Source organism: Carlito syrichta, unplaced genomic scaffold (assembly GCF_000164805.1).
Source record: "Carlito syrichta isolate Samal-C Ts95f unplaced genomic scaffold, Tarsius_syrichta-2.0.1 Scaffold289403, whole genome shotgun sequence".
Classification (NCBI taxonomy): Eukaryota; Metazoa; Chordata; class Mammalia; order Primates; family Tarsiidae; genus Carlito; species Carlito syrichta.
Window position 1 is genome coordinate 61,677 of NW_007233499.1, and position 21,668 is coordinate 83,344.

Sequence of the window (21,668 nt, forward strand, 5' to 3'; positions counted from 1 at the left end):
CATCCCGCATGACCTCAGCTTCTGTTGGGTAGGCCTGATGGGATGCTGGAGTCAATTCATACTGACTTGCAAGAGCTGATATGCACACCTCTGTCCAGCTCTGTTCAGTGACATCTCATTGATAGCTTGAAAATGATCATGGTGAAAGTATTTACATCCTAGAAATCAGTTAACACTGTATGTCAAGGCTTTTTTTTTTTTTTTTTCTAAAAGAATTAGTTGTTAATTATTTACCAGCATACCACTGGGAAGCCATCTTCTTCGTGGTTCTAGTTCTTGCTAGAGCCCTGTGATGGTATTTCCCTCCCTAACTCCACATGCTTAGGAATGGAAATGTCTTTCACTATTGCTAGACTCAGGTACCTCAACATCTCTAGTCATTCCACTTATCCTAACCTCACTTTCATGAGTAGTACCTTCCTTAAAACCTTTAGAGGATCCTGTCTTAGGGGTCTTGTCACCTCTCCTGAACTCACCAACCCAAGCACTATGTCTACTGAAAGCTCCTCTAAGCTGCAATTACCTAGAGAACCATCATAGCAGGTGCCCTCTGCACCAGAAACAGAAGGTAGCCCAGATTGTTTGAGAATTGCTGATATCCACAGTTTCCTACAGTTAAGTTATTTTTTGTTGAAAAGGCACTACTTGGAAAATGTGCTGTGCTTCTGCTGCACATGTGATAGGAAGGCAGCTGCAGCTTATAAACTGGAAAAATAGGGTTAGTGATCAAGTAGAGGGTGTGTGAAGCAACCACAAAATGATTAAAGGTTATACTTCTCCCAGTGGATGGTATAATTAAATTGAGGGTAAAATCAAATTAAAAGAGAGAGAGTTATGCCCCGTAAATATTGTGAGATCACTGCTACAAAAGCATGAGGTGCTAAGATCATCTTGTTCTGCTTTTTGTGATTAGGATGTCTCTCCATTCAATGTTGTGGCCTGGCACGGGAACTATACACCCTATAAATACAACCTGGAGAACTTCATGGTCATCAACTCAGTGGCCTTTGACCATGCAGTAAGTCTGGATCATGTAGGGCCTGGGTATAGAGAAATCCTTGGGTGAGAGGGGTCCACAGTAGAGCAATGACAGTCACAGATCTAACATTTCCAATGGCCCCCTTGAAAGCCCTAGATCTAGTTGTTACACAAAGTAGTAAATAACCTAGCTAGTGGGGGAGCCAAGCCAGATATTCACTATTCACCCATGAACATTGTTTTGTTTTCTAAGGAGTATTCATAATAACTCTCATAGACAGGCAAAAACTTAGTTTCTTTGGAGAAAATTTATCCCCCAAAAACAACCAACTGGTAATGTTAGTGACAGAGTGAGGAGGAAAGAACGTTTGTAGTTTTGGAGAAGTCTCTGTCTTTACAACTCTCAATGGTCGGCCCTACATGCTTTGGCTGCCCATCCCAGCGGCCCCACTCCTTACCAGTGCCCCTACTCCTGATGAAGCAGACAGCCCTCCTCCAAATTACTCATAATGCTCAGTGCTTGAATTTAAATCAGAGAAATTCTAGAATGCGAACTTAGTCATATTTTTTACTCAGTTAGGGGTCATGAATAGGTCCCCAGTCTACAGTGCAGGCCTCCAAGACCCCACATTCTTAATAATGTGCTAGTTCTGAGATCCTGGGGGAAAGTTCATTTTTCAGTTTAATTCATAAGAGATTAACTTAACCCACAAGCTGAAGGGATAATTAGAACAAAAGTCAGAGACTCAGAGGTAGAAGGATTACTCTAAGCCAGTTCAGTTTATCTCTGGGGGGACAAAATTACCTCTCTGAACAGCAGCAACTCTTAATAAAACCAAAGAGGAAAAAGAAAGTGAGACATCAAGCCCAAAACAGCATGGAAAGGACCCCGAGACACCGATAAAGCTTTATTTGTGCCTCACTACCTTTTCTTTAATAGTTTCAGACCATTTCCCATGACAGATGAAGAAATGTTAACTCTCACAGCAATAGGGATTGGGTTTATTTTTATTCGAATTTACACAGGTGCAATCTTCTCTGGACTGTTGTTATAGTTATTTTTCCAGAATTCAGATCTGATCGTTCCACCACTGCATTCAAAAACCTTTGCAGGCATCCCATGGTTTAGGATTAAGTCAGAGCTCTGAAGCGTGGTGTTTAATGCTCTTCACCATCTGTCCCTAGACTCATTTTCCAGTGACACCTCTTGCCCCTCTCCCTTCTGTCAATGCACTGTGGATTTTAGCCTTCTCTCCTCTTGGCAAAAATCTCTCTACTTTGATGTCTTTTCTGTTTTCTATGATTAAAATGCCTTTTCCCTCCCTCCCTTCCTTCCCGCCTTCTTTCTCTCCTTTCTTCTTCCCTTCCTCCCTTTCTTTCTGTCTCCCCCAATTTCTCTTTTTCTCCTTCCTTCTTTCCTTTCTATTTCTTTCTTTCTTCCTTTCTTTTTCTTTCTTGCTTTCTCTCTTTCTCCTTTTCTTTCTTTAAGAGCTTCTTCAAATATCACCTTCTCTGAATCCTTTCCTGATCCTTTCAAGTAGAAACAGCTGCTGCACACCCACCTCCCAATTAGTGCTAAAGGCACAGGTGAAAAATGCCAATCATCTTTGAATCCCCAGACTCTGGCATGCCACCCAAAAGTGAACATGATTGTTGATTTCAATTAAATTGAATCTCAGTCTTTCCACTAAAGGATTCTAAAGTTCCCTAAAAAGCATAATCTTGTCCCTCAACCTATCCCACCTCTACACAACAAATTCCAAGAGTAGTGATGTAAATGATGTATTTTAGACCTGAGAGTCAAACAAGGGTAAGAAAGCAATGAAGCAGTTCTCAGACTTTCCTGCCCACGGATACAATCTGGAATCTCTGTGATTCCCCCAAAGAGAGACACATCTACACCAAAACTTGGATATTGTTTTATTTCTATTTCCACCTTACCTAAACATCGCTTCTGCTGCACATCCCAACTCTAATCACCCTGACCTGAGATTGAGAAGCAGGCGCTATTAGTTCTCATACCCATGGGTTAGTAGGTTGCATGTAATGAGGGCTCAGCAGGGTGAAAAAACAGTTCAGAATCCTCTTAGTTCATGTTAATTCATTTTACTTCAAGCACAGCAAGAGGGGAAAGTCAGATGAGTAATTACTGCACCTTGATGAAAAGCCCAGACTTCTGTTGTTTGACCAGAAATTAGACTGTCACTTGAAAACACCTTGATGTGTGGGTGAAGCGCGTGTGATGATACAGTGCATCCAGTCTCCCCTTGTGCATTCACAGGACCCATCCATTTTCACGGTATTGACTGCCAAGTCTGTCCGCCCTGGAGTGGCCATAGCTGATTTTGTCATCTTCCCACCTCGCTGGGGGGTTGCTGATAAGACCTTCAGACCTCCTTATTATCACAGTAAGTCTCTCTTATGCCTGAGTTGTTTCTAAACACCCTGCCCTGGCTTGAGTTCAGGATCCTGCCTCAAGACACCTAGTATGATCCCCAGACTTTAAGTTGCTTAAAAACCACCATTTACATAGGGATGGTAGTGATGCATTGATTCTGAGTCTAGATTCCAGTTTCTCTGGCCCTGAAGGAAGACAGAAAGTCTGACAAAGTGTGAAGCAAGAAGTTTATTTACGTTTCAGATGTTTCTTGTGGGGAGTGGGGAATGGTAGGGATGTTGTTAGCTTATTGTTTTTGGAAAGGTTATTACCTAAGTCGGATTCAAGAACCAGTCACAAGCTGGGTTCAGTGGCTCATGCCTGTAATGCCAGCATTTGGGGAGGCCAAGGTAAGACGACTGCCTAAGCCCAGGAGTTCAAGACCAGCCTCATCTCTACAATAAATCAAAAAAATAGTTGGTCATGGTGATGCATGCCTGTGGTTCCAACTACCTGGAAGGTTGAGGCAGAAGGATCACCTCAACCTAGCAGGTCGAGGCTGCAGTGGCCATGATTGTGCCATTGCACTCCAGCCTGGGTGACAGAGTGAGACTCTGACTCAAAAAAAAAGAACCAGTTAAATGTACCTTCTCCAGTTATTTTGTCAGGTCAAAGTAGACTGCTGTCTATACTAAATGACGGACTCTATTCTATAAGGGGTTTCTGAAAGATATTTGTTGCCCATGACAGGACCTAACAAATCTACTATTTGTATTTTATTAATATTATTACTAATAACTACCAATTATTGGCTATTTCTATGATCCTATTATAAATTCTTTAAAAGTACTAACTCATTTAATCCTTGTAACAGTTCCAGGAATAGGTAGTATTATTGTCCCCCTTTCTTTCAGAAGATGAAACTGACACAAGAAGGATTAAGTAACTTTCTACAGCCAGTTAAATGGCAGAGTCAAGATTTAATTGCAGACTCTCTGATGCCAAGGCAGACACTCATGACTATGAACAATGTGGCTAGCATAGTGCCTAGTAAATAATATGCTTCTAATAAACATTTATCTAATAAATGAATTCATCACCAAAAATAAATAAAGTACTTCATGCCTGTACTTAATGAGGTTGACATTTTAAATTGTGCAATAGCTAGCTAAAAGTCAAACCTAAAGGTCAATGTATAATTTTACTTCCTGTAGTTTGCATTTTTTTGTATATAAAGCTTTGGAAAGACTCTAACATGCATGTCATCTGGAATATTCTAGAAAACAAACTCCTTTCTTTAGTTAACCCCAGAGGCCTTCTATTTATATGAGGTGTCTTTCTGTATATACCAACTCCCAGATGCCAGGCCTCAACAGACGTCAACAGTTCACTGAATGGCCAATTTAGGCATTTGTATAAGGTGTGGAACGAAGGCCCTCAGAATGAAAGAAGGATATTTTATGGTCAAATGCCAACATCCCCCTACTCAGGTGACACTATCGTGGTGGAGAAAAAAACAATTAGTTACTACTACGAAGACTTCAGCTATTTCTTGAATAGCATCATAAATTCTTTCTAAAAAATATCAAGCCCTAATTGTTCTTAGTGCGCTGGAGGACCCGTTGTTAGGGAGAAAGAATTTCTCTGGCTTATAGCCTGTTCCTCACACGCTAGTCCTTAATAATTCACTATTTCTCTGTTGTTCTTATACTGGGTTACTCTCTGTGCGTGAGGTAGTGGTTGGTTCTTACATTTTAGCATGTGTCAGAATCACCTTAAGGACTTGTTAAAACACAGATTACTGGCCCCCACCCTCAGAATTTCTACTTCAGTGGGTCCTAGATAGGGCCTAAAAATTTACATTTTTAACAAGTTCCCAAGAGATGCTGATGCTACTTTCTAGTAACTTCACTTTGAGAGTTTTAGGAGATGTAAAAATCGCTTCACCGTTTGTTCTGAGGGCCCACCTCCACGGAGTTTATTAGTTGGTTTTGAGGTGGGACCTCAATATCTGCATTTTAAACTTGCAGGTTCAAAATCAGGAGATTCTAATGGAGGAGGTTTCTAGACCTCATGTTTAGAAATATTGGCCTAGGGTTTGTCTCATTACCTAGGTAGAGGGGTAGTAGAGCGGGTCTGACTTGGACAAGTTTACTACTGTGCTATAGGACATGACCTAATTCTTAATTTTGATATGTAGTTCAGACTGCCTGAAACAAATGATATTTTGAGATGCCTCTTATAATTTTTTCATGGCTCCAAGTAAATTTGGCCCCAGGATAGATCCTATAGAGGTATGGTTGCCCTGACTCAACTGGAAAAAACCCACAGAAGTCCAAGTTAGAAATTAGTTTTACCAGAGATATTAAAAATATTGCTTTAGCGATACTCAAAAATCTTTGCTACTTTGATGTGACTTTATAAGAGAAGTGAGGAATTATTTCTGTAGCAATATTGCCTCTAGTCATCTTAATGCTCCTTAGTCAACTAGATTCAGCTTTAATCAAAAAGGCAAGGTCTATCCTCCCACTGTCCTCTGAAATATAGAAAATGATATATAAATGTCATCACCAAGCTCACTGTTACCTAAATTCATATTCAGATCAAAGCAGAATTCTATCTTGCGCTCTTTTTAAAATTAAGACATGAAGGTGACCCTGAGGACATATACTAGAGCAAGGAGCATGACAGCAAATTTAAGTCACAAGCAGAACTGTTTTTAAAATAGAGATACTTACATTTGCTTCTTTTATTTGTTTCTCTCCCCCATTTCTGCTTCATGGAGAAGCAAGTAGAGTTATGATCTGGGTCTGACTTTTTCTGCAGGAACTGACACAATCTCACTCACTTTGTAAGGGCCTGCAGTAACTTTTTGTTTTCTGTGCAGGGTGGTTGTGGCCACTTAGTAGATTACAAAAGTATTTTGGGGTCTGGCATGGTGGCTTACACCTATAATCCCAGCACTTTGGGAAGCCAAGGAGGGCATATTGCTTGAGCCCAGGAGTTTAAGACCAACCTGGGCAACACAGCAAAGCCGTGTCTTTACAAAAAATCAAAAAATAGCTGGGCATGGTGGCACGTGCCTGTAGTCCCAACTACTCGGGATGCTGAGGTGGAAGGATTACCTGAGCCCAGGATGTCAAGGCTGCTGTCAGCCGTGATTGTCATGTTCATGTCACTGCACTCTAGCCTGGGTGAAAGAGTGAGACCCTGACTCCAAAAAAAAAAGTATTTTGGCACTTGGTTAGACTTCATATGTAAGCAAGAAGGGCAGGCATTTATCATGCTAAATATTTGACTCTGAGTTGCCACTGCCATATCTCTCTCCTCTATCTGTAGTTTCACTCTCAGCCCTCTCACAGGACGGCCTATGAAGAGCTTTAAACGGGCCATTCCTTATTCATCTCTGTATTGCAGATGAATGGATAAATGGGTAGACTGGTGGATGAAGATGGACAGATAAATGGCTGGATGGGCAGAGGGGTGATATGGAAGATGGACCAATAAATGGATAAATGGGCAGATGAATGGATGGAGATGGACAGATGAATGAATAAATGGGGAGATGGGTAGACAGAGATAGATGAATAGATGGATGGACAGATGGGTGGATGGAGATGGACAGATGAATGACTGGCTGGGCAGATGGGTGACATGGGGCATAGACAGATACACAGATGGATAGATGAGTAGATGGTGGATGGAGATGAAAAGGCACTTAAATTTGCTCAGGTATCATATTTCTTTATTTCCTGCTCTAAACATATTGCTATTCTAATAGAGAGCTTTATTTCAACAGGAGCACAAAATTAGAAGAATGGAAGTATGGTGATTTTTGTCAAATTTTTTTTGTAACTACAGAAAGTACAACTAGGACCAATGAATTTAACTTATATGAAAGCAGATTTCCATTTAATATAAGAATTTTCTAACACCCAGAGCTCTTTGATAATATAAGTTGCTTTGTACAGTAGAAAGCTTCCATTCACATGCAGACAGAGCCCAGGAGGTAATGTCAAGAATGATATAGAAACTTCTTCTGTGTTTAATAGAATGATCCCTTCCGATTTTAAAATTTAGGATTCTATGAATAGAGTGTTAACAATAGAAAGAGAAGAACAAACAAATCTAAAAGAAATTTTGAAGAACAGAAGAATAAGATGAAAACAGATTCAGATACAAAAGACAGCATTTGTTATAATAAATAGTATTTATGGTCTCTGTTTTACAGATATCAAGATTCTTTCACACAGATTATCATTTGGTAATGGACTTTATTTTTTTATTTTTTGAGTAGGCGTCTCACTCTGTCACCCAGGCTGAGGTGCAGTAGCATGATCACAGCTACAGCACCCTCCACTTTCTGGGTTCAGGCAATCCTTCTGCCTCAGTCTTCCAAGAAGCTGGAGCTACAGGCATATACCACTATACCTGGCTGGTTTATTATTATTATTATTGTTGTTATTGTTATTATTATTGAGACAATGTCTTGTCAAGTTGCCCAGGTTGGTCTTGAACTCTTGGGCTCAGGCAATCATCATGCTTCCTATTCCCAAAGTGCTGGGATTATAGACATGAGCCACCATGCCTGACCTGGTAACAGACTTTAAGTCCAGGGTTCTTTTCATTGCATCACCTTTCATCAAAATACACACATACACCCTACTTCAACTTTCTAGTCTGGGAACTAGAAATATGTTAATGCCATAGACTAGAGTAGAGCTATTTGAGAAGAGGTTCTATCCGAAAGATAATAAAACTTTGTTATGGGGCTTGTAAGCTTACATGATAAAGTACATTCATTCTTTATTATAATTTGCATTTTAATTATTATTATCTTGGCTGGGCCCTGATTTTCTCTTGAAATTTCTTTTAGGTAGTGGAACTCAAGACCTCTGATAATCCACATGGCCATAGAGTAGAGCTTTACTTGCCAAGAATGTCAATGATGAATGTTTTGTGACTGTTCTTCTGTTAATCCATATTCTTTATCAATCCTATCAAATTTATTAGATCTCCCGTCTTCTTGGCATTCTGAAGGAATAATATTTGAGGGGTCTTAGTGCTTTCCTGATCTTGCCTTGGATAATAAAAATACTTCTTTGACCTTCCCAGGGAACTGCATGAGTGAGTTCATGGGACTCATCAGAGGTCACTATGAGGCAAAACAAGGTGGGTTCCTGCCAGGGGGAGGCAGCCTGCACAGTGCAATGACCCCCCATGGACCTGACGCTGACTGCTTTGAGAAGGCCAGCAAGGCCAAGCTGGCACCTGAGAGGATTGCTGATGGCACCATGGTAAGCAAGTTAAATGCCAGGCTCTGGTAGCTTCTGGGTTCCCCAACCTTGTTGAGAGAGGTGGCTATTTTTTATTTCTCCAAAGTTACAGAGGGAAAGTCAAAAGGGGAGAGTTATGTGTCTATATATGTATGTTTACATGTGTGTATACATACACCTTTGTGTATATACTAGACTTCTGGTATGGGGGTGTAGAAAGAGCTTTGGACTAGGAATCAGACCTGGGTTTAAGTTCTAATTCTTAGTTCTTGTGTGGCCTTGAACAAGCCACTTAACTTCTCTGTATTTCATTTTCTCCATCTGTAGAATGGGTATGGTATCCAACCTAGCTGATGGCTGGAAGTTAAGCTTACAGACTGTCTTGCACTATACATATGTAAGGGAGTATTATTAATATTATATGAAGGGTCTTCCCCATGTCTGTATGCAGCCCTATGCATATGCTGTGTCTCAGAATCTTCTGCTTTTTGAAGCATTTCTCTAGGGCTACAACAGTAGGGAAGGCAGAATGTCACTTCCAGTCAATGTCTAAGCCAAGGGGGGTTAAGAAGCCTTTGCCTCACTACAGTCAGGGCTTCTGGGCAGCAATTCTCAGCTGTTTTCTCATTTTCCTTTGCTCTACTTTGGCATGGATGAAACTGATGGGATTTAAAACCTGTTTTGTATTCCCCCTGTGTCAGGCTGTAAACATTGAGGCTGAACACAATTGCAGTTGGCTGCGGTACTTGATTTTATTTTATTTTTGCATTCTTGGAGGTAGAGTTTATGGGACACAGGGAGCAATTTTCTGCTAAATCATATGCAAATTTGCTTTATATTTTTAAACAAGAGACTTCAATGCTATTAAGTTTAAAATCTATAGCACAGAACTGCCTGACTCCAGACTCGCAGACTACCTAAGCAGTGAGCATCTGTCCATTCGTCCAACGCAGTTTGCTTTCAGTCCCAACCTTAGGGCCAGGGTTGATGAGTTGCTCTGGAGTGGGTGGGTGTACAAGGTCCCAACAGCTTGACTTCAGCTCTGTTTCCCCCAAGGACCTCTGTGGAGTTTCTGTAGAATCTCTACATCTCAATGAGATGAAGTTTGACCGTCTTAGTCAAGCTATTGCCTCTGAAGGCTTCTGGAAGTGCATTCTTGGAGTCTATCCCAAAGTTGTTACTCAATAACTTTTGGTGCCCCAAATTGGCTTTAAGTAGTCATTGTTACCAGGGAGCTGTGTTTTACAACAATGAGGCACAGGATAGGACTGTTTTTATGAGGAGCAAGACTTCAGGTGATATCTAGGACCTGGAGTACTAGTGAGGAAGAGCTCTCCTATGTAGTGGGGTTAGGAGGATGGGAGACCCTGGGTATCAGGGAGCCCAGAATACCTGGTAGAAGAGGGCCTAACACTTTAGCTAGACCTAACTCCTAATTTCTCTCTCTTCCTCACCATTTCTCATTATATAATTTTGACCCAGGCCTATCTATATGCCTTATTCTTATTCTAGTTTGGAGTGATTAACTTGATACAATACTGTCTTCAAAGCTCAGCTGGAATGGGGCTTTTGTTATTCCAGCCAGACAGCAAGGATCTAAGAAGCAGAAAGCAAAGAGACAACAATAATAATAACCATAACAATGACCCTTTCAACTGAATAGTGCTTTATAATTTGCAGAGTGCTTCTATATGATCCATCCTGTCCTCAAAACAAGCTTTTCATGGGAAGTCAGGCAGGAAGTCTCATCCCCATTGTTTTAGGCAAAAGTAAGGCCTATGATGTGCATTATTCAGGTGATGGGTACACTAAAAGCCCAGACTTTACCAATACGCAATATATCCATGTAACAAAACTGCACTTGTACCCCTTGAATTTATATAAAAAACACAAATCACTGTATGTTACACCCCAAACATTACGGTGGGTGCTCTGGGTTCTAGACCAAGAAAATTTTATTATTTTCCATCTGCCTGTTTTTATTTTTTAAATTTTCAAATGTGAGCATATAAGAATTTTAGAGTTTGGTTTTGTGTTCTTGTTTTTTAAAAGCCATAGTGCATAGGAAAATCAGCAACTGATGAACTGGAACATCTAAGATACACAGAGTATTTGCACATTCTTCCTATTGTGGACAAAAACTGGTCACGGGGCAACATCCAACAATGAGACCCTCCTGAGATATGGTTTTTTAAACTACAACCATTCCTGCTGTTTCTTTCCTCTCTCCCTCTTCCCCATTCCTCCTTTTCCTCCTTTTCCTTTTACCAGCCCATCTTTTGATCATAGTCCTGAAAAACTAGGTTTAACTCCCATCTCTGCCCTGACTTGTCATCTTAAGCAAGTCACTTCCCAGTTCCAAACCTTAGTTTCCCCCTCTGCAAAATGGGGAGTATGCCCTTGCTCTCAAGGACATAGCCACAGTAAATGGTGGCCCCTGAGAAGATGGGTATTTCCAGAATTCTCTCAACTCTGCCCTTGGACTCACAAACTTAGGTCCATATTACTGTGAGGACAATGGGAGGCTTAAGTGCCCAATTCTATTTTGCAAAATGAAACTTGAGGCCCTGAGAAGTTAAGGATCTTGTTCCAGTTCTCACCAACTTAAAAGTGGCAGGACCAGAGTCAGAACCCACACTGGAGCCTGCTCTCCTCATCATGCTAGCACATACGATTTGTCATTCGAAGATTTTGCCTACCCCTATCTCCTCTTGCTATCTAATCAACTGTGTTTGTTCTCTCCCTTACCTCTTCTTTCTCTTCCCCACCTTCATTCCCTCCAGGCATTTATGTTTGAGTCTTCTCTAAGCCTGGCTGTCACCAAGTGGGGATACAAGACCTCCGGGTGTCTGGATGAGAATTACTACAAGTGCTGGGAGCCTCTCAAGAGCCACTTCACCCCCCTAATTCCAGGAACCCAGTAGGACCTAAGTTCTACCCGAACATTGCTGCCATATTGGAGAGTGGGTTTGCACAGTTTTCTTGAGAATCTTATGCCCTCTGGTACTGGGGGAGGGGCTTGGTTAAAATAATAATTCACTTTTCAAAGCCAAGTAACTCAGAACATTTGTAGAAATGCCTTTGAAAAGTTCTATGACTGTCAACTTAATTACTCAATAAATGCTTACTGGTGTTCTGTAGTTACAGCAACTGACTGTAATTGGGTCTTGATGAAATAGGTCTGTGGTGGCTAGGACTGGCAGGCCAAGCAGGCCCATGAGGTGGATCAAGGACAGGGCCCCTTCCCGTGGCTTGACCTGAGGATCTTCATTCTAGGAGTACAAGTTCAGGCATTTTCCAAAGACTACAAGACTAGGCCATCAGAAAAGATTAGGATCATCAGCTGAGGCTGCAGCCATGAACAAGCTTATCGGAGTCAATCTAGGTATGGAGACATTCTGAATCAGCAGCGCTCCAAACATCCAGCTTTAAACCTCAAATAGTTGAGGAGCTAGGCCAATTGGTTGTCTAATGTTGATTGTCACATAGCAGCCAATATAATGTTATTGGACAAGAAATTCAGCCACCAAGAAGTGAGAATCATCCATTCACTTAGGGTGACCAACTATCCCAGTTAGCCCAGGACTGTCTTAATGTTTGCACTCAAAACCCCACATCCCAGAAAAACCTCTAGTCCTTGTCAAACAGAGACAGTTAGTCACCCTACTCCACCTCATTTATCAATCCATTTGGAAACCACAGATTGAGTCCTTACTACTGGGTAAAGGCAGCATGCTGGGGGATGAATGGTTGAAAATGAAGAAGCAATCTCTTCCCTTAAGGAGCTCACAGTCTGGAGAGATCAAGGCTGAAGAAGATTAAGCCCCAAACATGGGGACATGACAACAATGAGGCAGAACTGTGTGAACTGCTGCACATAACAGTTCCCTTCCTATGGTCAGCATCCCTCCCAGAGCACTGGGCTGCCTGACACTTTGGGTGAGTTGATTACATTCTCCTGGTATGAGAAGACAGACAAGGTAGAACAGAAATATGGTAAGAAATGACGTTTGTCACTATTTCAATTCTGTACTTTTAATGCATTTCTCCCACTTTGTTGTCATTATAGCAATTTCGAAACTCTACTACTAAGTTTTCATTCAACAATATTTAATGAGAGTCAGCTATGTATCAGGGCCTAAGGACTAGGATTGCCAGATAAAACACAAGATGCCAAGTTAAATTTGAACTTCACATAAACCATGAATAATTTTTAGTATAAGTATGCCCTGTGCAATACTTGGACATACCTATACTAAACAATTATTCATGGTTTATCTGAAACTGGATATCCAATATTTTTATTTGCTAAATCTGGCAACCCTACTAAGGATATAGCAGTCAAGAAGATATACATGGTCTTACCCTTACAGCGTAAAAATATTGGATATTACAGAGGTTACTTTCTGGAGAGGGAGACGATGAAACAAACAAATTGACTACAAACTGAGAAACATGCTGAGAGTAATATAAACAGGGATTGGTATGGAAGGCCTTCAATGAAGTGGCATTTAGTCAGACCTAAAGGATAGGAAGGAGGGAGAATTATTTGTAACCTAGAATACTACAACCATGTAAACTCTTCATCTAATTAAAGTAAAATAAAGATATTCTCAGATGTGCAAAAAAAAAAGAATAGGAAGGAGCAAGTCATTGGAAGAGTAGGGGTGGGGCGGGGTGGGATGAGGAGGAGGAGCATTCTGAGAAAAAGTCTCATGGGTTCAAGAAACTGAGAGACTGGATGTGGTGAGCCCAGGAGGAGGATATTGCAGTAGTCTAAGCAGGAAACCACATTGTCCTGAACTGATGAGGTAGCAGCAGAAGCAGAAGTGGATAAATTTCAGAATGTTTTGGAGTACACCTGAAAGGACTTGTTGGTGGATTGGATGTAAGGGGTGAGAGAAAGAAGAGTTCAGGACAGGCCTGGGATGACTGTTGGGTTTCTGGCAGTGGTATTTCATGGTCTCAAAAAAATAAGGTAATGGTATCTTTGAGGGTGACAGCAGTTAATATGCCTTCCCAATATTCCCTAATATTAAAAAGTCTATTAAAAAATAAGCATTAGTTAGCAAAGCAGTTACTATTTTTATATAAGTTGTAAAATTGACCACAGTAGCAGAAGCTCCCGGTAGCCATCCATATCATCAACAAGAACCATCCAGTGCCAAGTGACACCTTTCAGTTGCCAACACTGGCAACTCTTTATTGAGACCAAACCAGAACTCAGCAAAAGTGCTGAGGAATGAATGGCCTTGGATGTAGCCCTCAGCCCATGACAAAGGGAATGAATGGATAAACATGGCGGCTCTCTTGCCTCCTGACTCTGAGGCTTGTGCTGCTCCCTGGCTCTCTGCAGCTCCCAGTGGGACTGAGCTCCATATGCCCATGGTAGCAACTTCATCATAACGCACGCATTGTTCAGGTCCTTCCCTTCCCTCTGACTTCCCCTCTCTCTGGGGCTGCTTCCCAGGCTCTCTTCTCAACCCCTAAGACAACCACTAACCTATCACATTCACAAACCCCAGCCTTCCCTTTGTGCATGCATTCAAACCTTACTCTTACACATGTACCTCAAGTCTCACTCATTTCGCTCACTCTGTTCTCAGCTTGGCGGCAAAGCTTTCCTAGAGCTAATGCTACAATCTGTGTTGACGTCACTTAGCACCCAAGCCCTGCACTACTTTATCTCCCCACTGCTGACAGCAACTCCTTAGCTGGAGACAATATTTTATCCAGGCCAGACTGTTCACACTAATTTTAAAAAGATTAACTTCCCTCTGTTGTACCTCAGATCAGCTCGAAAGCTTCCTGTATTGTTTCCTTAACTCCCTGTTCTCTAAAGTGGCTTCCTCTACCACGCTCCCCAAGAAACCTACCATCTCTGTGCTTAAAAAAGGGAAAACCTTATAGAAAAAGGCACCTTGATTAGGTTTCCTCCAATGACAGGAGGGTTTTCTGCCAGATCTCTTTAGCATATATATTTTCCTGATAGAGGAGGGTGCAGTAACAGCCTTCTGCGACTTCTCTCACAGCCCCAGATACCAGCAATGGATCTGGACCAATGGTTCTAGACAGAAGTGATTTTGCCCCCTCCACCCCAGTGTTTCTGGCAAAGTCTGGAGACACTTTTGGCTATCACAACTGGGGAGGGCGCTACTGCCATCTAGTCAGTAGAGGCTAGAGGTGCTGGTAAACATTCTACAATGCACAGGGCAGTCTTCCACACAAAGAGCTATGCAGTGTTGCATGTCCATAGTGCTGAGATCAAGAAACCCTGCTCTAAACACAGTAGATCTCAACTTCAGCTGTACATTGGAGCTACTGACAGCTTATACAACTCCTAGTGCCCAGGACAAGCTTCAGATCAACTAAATTTAAGATCAGTATCCTAAATAACCTCTGTTTCCAACCTCAGATCCTGGTCTGAATCAGGATTTTTGTTGATGATGTTGTTTTATATTTTAGAGACAAGGTCTTGCTATGTAGCCCAGCCTGGCCTTGAATTCCTCCACCAAGGCTTCCCAAGTTTCTAAGATTACAGGCATAAGCCACCAACCCTGGGCTTCTTAGGGTGTATAGAAAGGAGGTGAAAAATTCCTAAAGTTTCCACTTTTAGGTAAACATATGATGGGATGGGATGGGATGGGATGGGATGGGATGGGATAGGAGTATAAAGTGAGGGATTACCCAGGAGGAAAATTAGGCTGTAGGGCCATGATGGGGAGGGGCATTACCTCCCATCAGAAAGCACGAGCTCTGCAAGGGTGCCCAGGTAGGGCAGAAAGAGTCAAGGGAGGACAGGGAGAAGTTAAAAACCTAGTTATAAACTCTCTATGAGTTGAAAGTTAATGTACAGTTTCTGGATTGTGACTTTCCAGAGTAATGAAAGAGTTATCACTGTTGGGTTTAAGGGAAATTGTGTCCTTCTGTAAAGATATTTTACTACTAAAATGAAAATAAAAATAGGCTTCTGGCATTTAAATGTCTTTGTTACATTTAGCAATCAGCTAGGCTTCAATGTGATATAATCAACATTTTAATATAATTACATCACAAAATCTGAGGTATGTCCAAAATTTATGCTTTTGTGAGGCAATATAGTGTATAGTTAAGAACAAAGATGCTACATCATTTAAATTATAGGGGCCCTTGAAACTCTAGGTTTTTTAAAATCTGAAGTTACATCAGAAACTTTGACACAACACACTACAACACTATTAATGGTGATATCTTGTAAAAACCAAGTGTATGTTATTCTATACAGTCCCTGGAGGATAAATTTAACAAATGGGGCAGTTTTGCTCATTCACGAGCATTCATTGCCTTTTTAAAAATTCTGTGTATAACATTAAAATCTGAAAGGCAGGCATATTTTATGATACTACTTCTCTTAATAAAAGTATATGTATCAATTATGAGTGCATCCAACTGTAAATAGATACATATTAACTTAAAATCTAACATTAATTTAACATCTATAACTTTATCTCCTAAAAGAAGTCTGGAGTTTGGTAGTTCAGGATGGGGAAATTGTAACACAAAGTTATCCTAGACTTAAGCTTTTTCTGATTTTCTTCTCCCCCATTCTTGGCACGTTGTCTTATCATCTTCATTTCTAGGCCTTACATTCATGTTCCAGATCAAAGGAAGAGGTGGGCAAGGGGTACGGGGAGCAAAAGGGTGAAGGAACAGAAGGCTCTCTCCTGGGAAAATGTTATCGTTTTTTCCAGAAAAGGAAGCCCTTCCCTGCAGACTTCTCCTCTGGTCTCAGGGGTAGAACTGAGTCACATGTCTACCCTGATTCATTCCCTGGGGCTGGGGTCATGTCCACCCTCCCTGAAATAAAGGAATCTCTACCAGTCACCTGAACAAATCTGGGTTCTATTGGAAGAAACAAACGTGGGTATAATATTGGTGAGCAACAGCTAGTTCTCACCATGGATACTCCCTTGTGCCAGAAAAAAATAATACAGGAGACACTGGGTTTGTATTTAATACCTTCATTCTCACAGTTCCAAGAAAAGACAAATTCGCCAACACTTGCTTTACACACAAAAAAATGCTTCAAACATCTACCTGATTTCTTCCCATATTTTTCCCTATTAAAATGGCCTTTCAAGTCATCTGTTTGTATAAGGTGAGAGAGTTGGCTGGCAATTGTCTTTAGCACCTGACAGACTCACTTCTAATCATGAGTAGGTGACATGGACAATCACAGCAGTCGTTCCTAATCAAAACCTAGAATTCTAATCCTTGTGTTAGTATGATTTCTAGAAGAACCAGACAAGCATTTTTCCTGTCCAAACCTTTCCTACAGAATTAGGCTGTGAAACTAGCAAATCTTTAAAGATCCTTCCAGCTCTGACATTCTATAAGTTTGTGAAGGTACTAGAAAACATAAGAGTGCAAGTGGGAGTCCTTGCTCTCAAAGGCACCTTCTCTTAAATTCTCCAGGCTGAACTATGTGTCCTTTCTCCGTCCCAGCTCCCCAATGTATTAGTCTTTATCCCTTTCAAAAGTGTTGAAGCTAAGCCCCCTGGAGTCAAGCTGACCAAATTTCAACCCCACTCATCTCTTATTAGCCTGTGGACTCAGGAAAATTATTTAATCCCTCTAAATCTCATCTGCATCATAGGGCTACTAGAACCTACCTGAAAGGATTGTTTTGAGGTATTTTTGATGTATAAATCCCTTGATTTAGCTTGGTGCCTAGAACACAAGTCAAAGCTTAGTAAGTGCTGCTGCTATAATTGTCTTTCTCCGCTCTGAATTCCTCTAAGAAGGAGCTGTATCCTCACTGTTCAGCAAATGGCAGGGGCTCGATATGTGTTTGACCAATGAAGAGGAGGCCTGTAGACCAGTAACCTACAAGAATTCAATAGGACACAGGCTCTTCTACCCCACAGTGTCTAGAAAATCAACCACCTCACTATCTGCAGACCAAAGTCTTGCCTTGGTATCTCTTCCCTAATGTCCTGAAAGAACCAAATCACTTCTGGGCCACATTATTTTGGAGAGGTAGCTGCCTGCCCAGCTTATAATAGATGGCTTCAAGGTCATTAACCAGTTCCAGCTCCAAACACACTCCACCCAAGCCATCCTGTATAAAATAATAATACTTTTTGATACTTTCTCCATCTTATATAAAATATAAATAAAGCTGTCTTGAGAAAACTTTGTGTTTTTGATGGATATGAAACATGTAAGGTGATTTTTTAAAGTGCTTAACTGTGCAAAGTTTCAAGAGAAGTCTCCTACCACCTTCTCCTCCTACCCTTAGCAATTTTGTAACAGATTGCAGTCCCTGAGTCCCTGTTATATTGATTTCTGGAGCAGCATTAGTCAGTTTTCTCCTTCTCCCAACCCCAAGACTCTCCCAGAACCTAATTGTTAAACAAGAGGTAAATGATTTAGATGCAATTGCTGATAGATGTAAATAATTGACTCAAAACTGTTCAGGTGATGCTCATTGTGATAAAAGGAAAAAGTGAACTTAAACTCTAGTGCCTGGTTTGCTCCAGAAATCTCAGACATTCCACCAGCCATCCATCCAGGAAAATTCAGAGGTCAAATGTCAGACATTGAGCTTCCTTTAATCCTTTGAATCCTGAAGCTTGGCCACGAGATCATTGCACACTTTCTTGGTAACTCAAAAAGAGGGTTCTCCAGAAGATGATGCAGTTCAGTGTCTCTCCAGGCCTCAGCAAGCATCAGCAGAATGAGGAGTGTCTACTTAGCCAGAAAAATGGCAGTAAACAAGGCAGTCAGAGGGGAAACTATTGGAAGTATTACAGTCCTACTTAGAGATACAAATGGGTCCTCTAAAAGAGAAACAGAAACACAGTAAAATTCTATTTGTTCATACAAGGGTAGAACGTGGGAGTGAATACTTTGAAATATACCTTTAGTATGTTTATATAATTAGATTTTTAACAATTTTAAAGTGCTGTCCATATTTTGTAATCATGTGAATTTGATCAAGATAGCTTCTTATACACTTCTCTAATTTCTTCAAATACTCAATTATCTTGAAGAATATAGAACAGATAACAAATTATGAGAAGACTGCCAGGTGCCACTAGGAATGAGAAAATATAAAAAGAAAAGCAAATTAGGGACTAGACTAGACCCAGTGGGATTTCAATCAAAGCATGGATGTATCTTTTTCTCCAGGCAAGATCTGTAATACAGGATAAAAAGACGCCATGCTTAAACCATCCTGTTAGGGAAGCAACACTGTTCCAGGGAAGGGGAAGGGATGTCACACAAAGAAAAGGAATTAGCAAGAAGTCTGGTTCCTCATGCATGTGCATAAAGGAGGACTAATAGAGATAATATATTTAGACTTTCATAAAGCCCTCAACAAGTTCACATCCAAATGAGTCATCTGGGATTGGCAGGAGCTGCTTTGTTCTGTATTGAGGGCTGTCTCAAAAATTGGAAATTATGTCTGATTGAAAATCAACATGATTACTGGTCCTCCTGCATCCTCTCTTGCCCTGCAACTATCCTCCACCTGGTACCAGAGTGATCTTCCAGGAACGCAAATCCAATCAGGTTAGTCCTGCTCAATCCCTTCAACGACTCTCACTGCCATCAGGCTGAAACTTTATGTGATTAGAACCTTATGATCTGGTTCCTGGTTACCATACTCATTACACAATTGTCAGTTTTTGGATGCTCAGCAGCACCAGTGTGGGCTCCTGTGCCCAATGCCCAGGGCTAGCGCATCAGTCAGACAGATGGCACCATTTGGTGCTCAGACAAGGTGGCAATTGGTGTCCTCACCAGACACTTCTCAGTGTAATTTGAGATATTGTTCCTGACTGATAAAAAAATCTTTTGAAATGAATTAAACTCTCAAGAACACACTGTTCAATCATTCTCAATGTTAAAAATGTTTTAAAAAATCCTACTAAGCAAAAATTCTTTTGGATACTACCTTCTTCAACATTAGGTACCAAGAATATACTGTATGTTTTCTGTTACTAAGGGGTACTAAAAATAACTTTTGATAAAAGAAGACTGGTAACCAGGTGAAGTGAGGACCAAAGGAAAGCCTAAACTTTACCTGTACGATGACCACTTATGTACCTAACCCTGAATTGTACCCCACATCCTAAAAGTAAAATAAAAAGAAAGACGACTGGTATTATCAAGAATCAATGCCTTCTAAACATCATGTTTTCTGATGCCTTAAAATCATTAAGAAAAGACATATTACATCAGAAAAATAGGCAATGGATTTGAGCAAGCAAATAGCAAAATAGACATAACTGAACAAGAATATATGAAAAAAAGTTAGACCTCAACAATAAATGAAATTCAAATTTAAAATATTTTTCATCAATCAGGTTTAAAAATAACAACAATAGTAATCACTGAGACCGTATGCCCGTGTTTTAAATTTTAAGTAAGAATTCATTTAACAATACTATGTGTCATTGGTATACCTACTATAGAGATAAGGGCAGGAGGCATAGAGAATTTACTTATTTATTTATTACATCAAAGTCTCCCTCTGTTGCCCAGGGTGGAGTGCAGAGGCATGCTCATGGCTGCCGCAACCTCGACCTGCTGGACTCAGGCTATCCTTCCGCCTGTGCCTTCTAAGTAGCTGAAACTACATGCAAATGCCACCATGTCTGGCCAACTTTATTTATTGTAGCGACCAGGTTTTGCCAAGTTGCTCACGCTGGTCTCAGACTCCTCGGCGAGGCATTGTGAATTCAAACATTTTCCAGGTCACTGCACCAGTAAGCAGCAGAACAGAAATACAAAAGCAAGAAGTTTGGCTTTGGAGACTGTGCTCTTAACCGTTATGTTCTGCTGCATCATGGAAGGTCATAGTACCCTATGTTGGAGAAAGTACAGGGAACAGTCACCATGTACGTTGCCAGGAAATATAAAATGATAAAACCTTTTATACTTATACCAAACACAACACATTTGAATACTTACTGCCCCAAAAATTCCACTCTCAGAAATTTATCCTATGAGAAAAGTTGAGGACATACACAAAAATTCACCTAAAAGGGTGTTCCATTATATTGATCATAACAGCAAAATATTGGGACTATGAGATTAAGCAAATTATGGTAGATACAACAGAACATTAGTAGCCGTGAAAAACACTGCCAAAAAGTCATTGCATGGAAAGATGTTCATGACAAATCATTGGGCCAAAACCTTACAAACCATTATTTACAGTGGATCTTATTTTGTTGGAAAAAGATATATAAACAGAGAAAAACACACTTTAGAAGGATACACAGTTGGTCCTCTATATTCAAGGGTTCCACATCCTCGAATTCAGTCAACAATGAATCAAAAATATTTGAAAAAATAAACAATACAATTACAAATAAAAAACAATATAGTATAACAACTATTTACATAGTATTTTCATTGCAGTATGTATTACAATTAACCTAGAGATGACTTAAAGGAGGATGTGCATACACTGTATGTAAATACTATACTATTTCATATAAGGGAATTGAACATCTGTGGATTTGGCTATCCACAGGGGACAGTCAAGGGATGATTGTACACTAAAATATCATCCCTGTGTGATGGAATTGGGAGGGATTTTTATTTTCTTCTTTTACTTATTTCTAATTTTCTTATAATAGATCTGTACACTTACATGAGAAAATAATACAGTAGCCCTCTGTCCTTATCCACTGGGAATACGTTCCCAGACTCCCGTGGATGCCTGAAATCTCAGATAATACTGAACCCTATATAGACTACATTTTTTCCTATATATACATACCCACGAAAAATTAAATTTATACATTAGGCACAGTAAGAGAATAAAGCTAATAATAAAATTGAACAATTATAAAATATACGGGAATAAAAATTACTTGAATCTGATGTCTTTCTCTCTCTCTCTCTCTCTCTCTCTCTCTCTCTCTCTCTCTCACACACACACACACACACACACACACACATACGTCTTATTATACTGCACTTACCTATTTTCAGACCATGGTTGACTTTGGGTAACTGAAACCTCGAAAGTGAAACCA

At 40.5% G+C, this 21,668-nt stretch overlaps 1 protein-coding gene across 1 annotated transcript in view; it reads left to right on the plus strand.

Moving 5' to 3' along the window:
* HGD (homogentisate 1,2-dioxygenase) overlaps positions 1-11,777 on the plus strand; it is a 43,256-nt gene extending 31,479 nt beyond the window's left edge. The window contains 5 exon segments of the mRNA XM_008054305.2: positions 914-1,018; positions 3,260-3,386; positions 8,471-8,652; positions 11,415-11,531; positions 11,534-11,777. Of these exon segments, the coding sequence (XP_008052496.1) occupies positions 914-1,018; positions 3,260-3,386; positions 8,471-8,652; positions 11,415-11,531; positions 11,534-11,617 (615 nt within the window). The 3' untranslated portion in view covers positions 11,618-11,777.
* Positions 11,778-21,668: the final 9,891 nt, after the last annotated feature.